General features: G+C 48.0%; 2 protein-coding genes across 2 annotated transcripts; both read left to right on the top strand.

The window, feature by feature from the left end:
• Positions 1–218: 218 nt before the first annotated feature.
• H257_19517 (hypothetical protein) lies at positions 219–576 on the top strand (the record flags this gene model as incomplete). Its single annotated transcript, XM_009848657.1, has 2 exons — positions 219–452; positions 538–576. Coding segments are annotated over 2 exons (273 nt in total), but the record flags the coding sequence as incomplete, so codon positions are not given.
• A 91-nt stretch (positions 577–667) lies between these two features.
• Positions 668–826, top strand: H257_19516 (hypothetical protein; the record flags this gene model as incomplete). The annotated part of the gene is made up of 1 exon (XM_009848656.1): positions 668–826. A coding segment is annotated over one exon (159 nt), but the record flags the coding sequence as incomplete, so codon positions are not given.
• Positions 827–1,037: the final 211 nt, after the last annotated feature.

Raw genomic sequence — 1,037 nt, 5'->3', positions numbered from 1 at the left:
ATTGGTTCTTTAGACAGCGCAGGATCTCTTTGATTGGACGCATTGTGAGTGCAAAAACTCATTATGGTTCAAAAGTTATGAGGCGGGAAAAATGCCAACGAGTGCTTGAGGCATCAAATTCTTGCGCCAGATAGTCATAACTCAATTTGACACCCAGTCGACTGCACCTTCTGTACTACAGTGTTGATCTATGCCATCACCCACGACCACACACTCAGCATCAAACCTGGGCCGAGCAAGTCACCTACGAAATCTCTCCGAGGACGAACGCCGCGGAGCTTACGAGATGCTTCTCGCACGCATGCACCACGACCAGCTACCATATGGTGCAGTATCTGATGTGGCTCGGCACTTTCAGTGCCACAGGGTTACCATATCGCGACTCTGGAAACGTGGACGACTCTCTCTCCTCCACGGCGCTCCGATGGCGGACATCGCTGCCAAAATTCGAGGTATGACCTCTATAAATTTATATATGAATGAAATGAAAACCATGCATTTCGAGAAGTATGCAATTTTAAAGGATTACTGTTTTAGGCAATTCTGGGTCGAAAGCTCGGCGATCCGCCGAAGTAATTGAAGCGACGATTAAGGCCGTGCCCCAAAAAGATCGCCAAACACTGCGCTCCCTGGCCGCACACAGTGGTATACCCCCAAGACGACCATCATGCGCCACATGGCAGCAAACAAGAAGCTGATGGCGCGATCAAGCCATGTTAAACCATTCTTGACGGACGCAAACAAGACCGAGCGCCTGCGCTTTGCGATGAATTTTCTCTTGCCTGGGTCAAAAGGGAGACACTTCTTTGACAATATGTACAATCAGGTACATATCGATGAGAAGTGGTTCTTTTTGACTCAGGTTAAGAGAAAATTCTACGTATATCGCCCAAAAGGGACTCTTGTTGTCACGCCGCAAATTGTCGATTCACAGGTCTATTTCGACTGTGTTGTGAACAATGTGGTGCCTGCAATTGTGGCGAAATTCCCCCAAGGTTGTCTGCATCGAGGTGTTCAAATTCATCACGATAATGCTG

Source organism: Aphanomyces astaci, assembly GCF_000520075.1.
Source record: "Aphanomyces astaci strain APO3 unplaced genomic scaffold supercont1.722, whole genome shotgun sequence".
NCBI classification, from domain to species: Eukaryota; Oomycota; class Saprolegniomycetes; order Saprolegniales; family Verrucalvaceae; genus Aphanomyces; species Aphanomyces astaci.
Note: the sequence above shows the minus strand (reverse complement) of the source record. Positions and strands in the feature narration are given on the sequence as shown.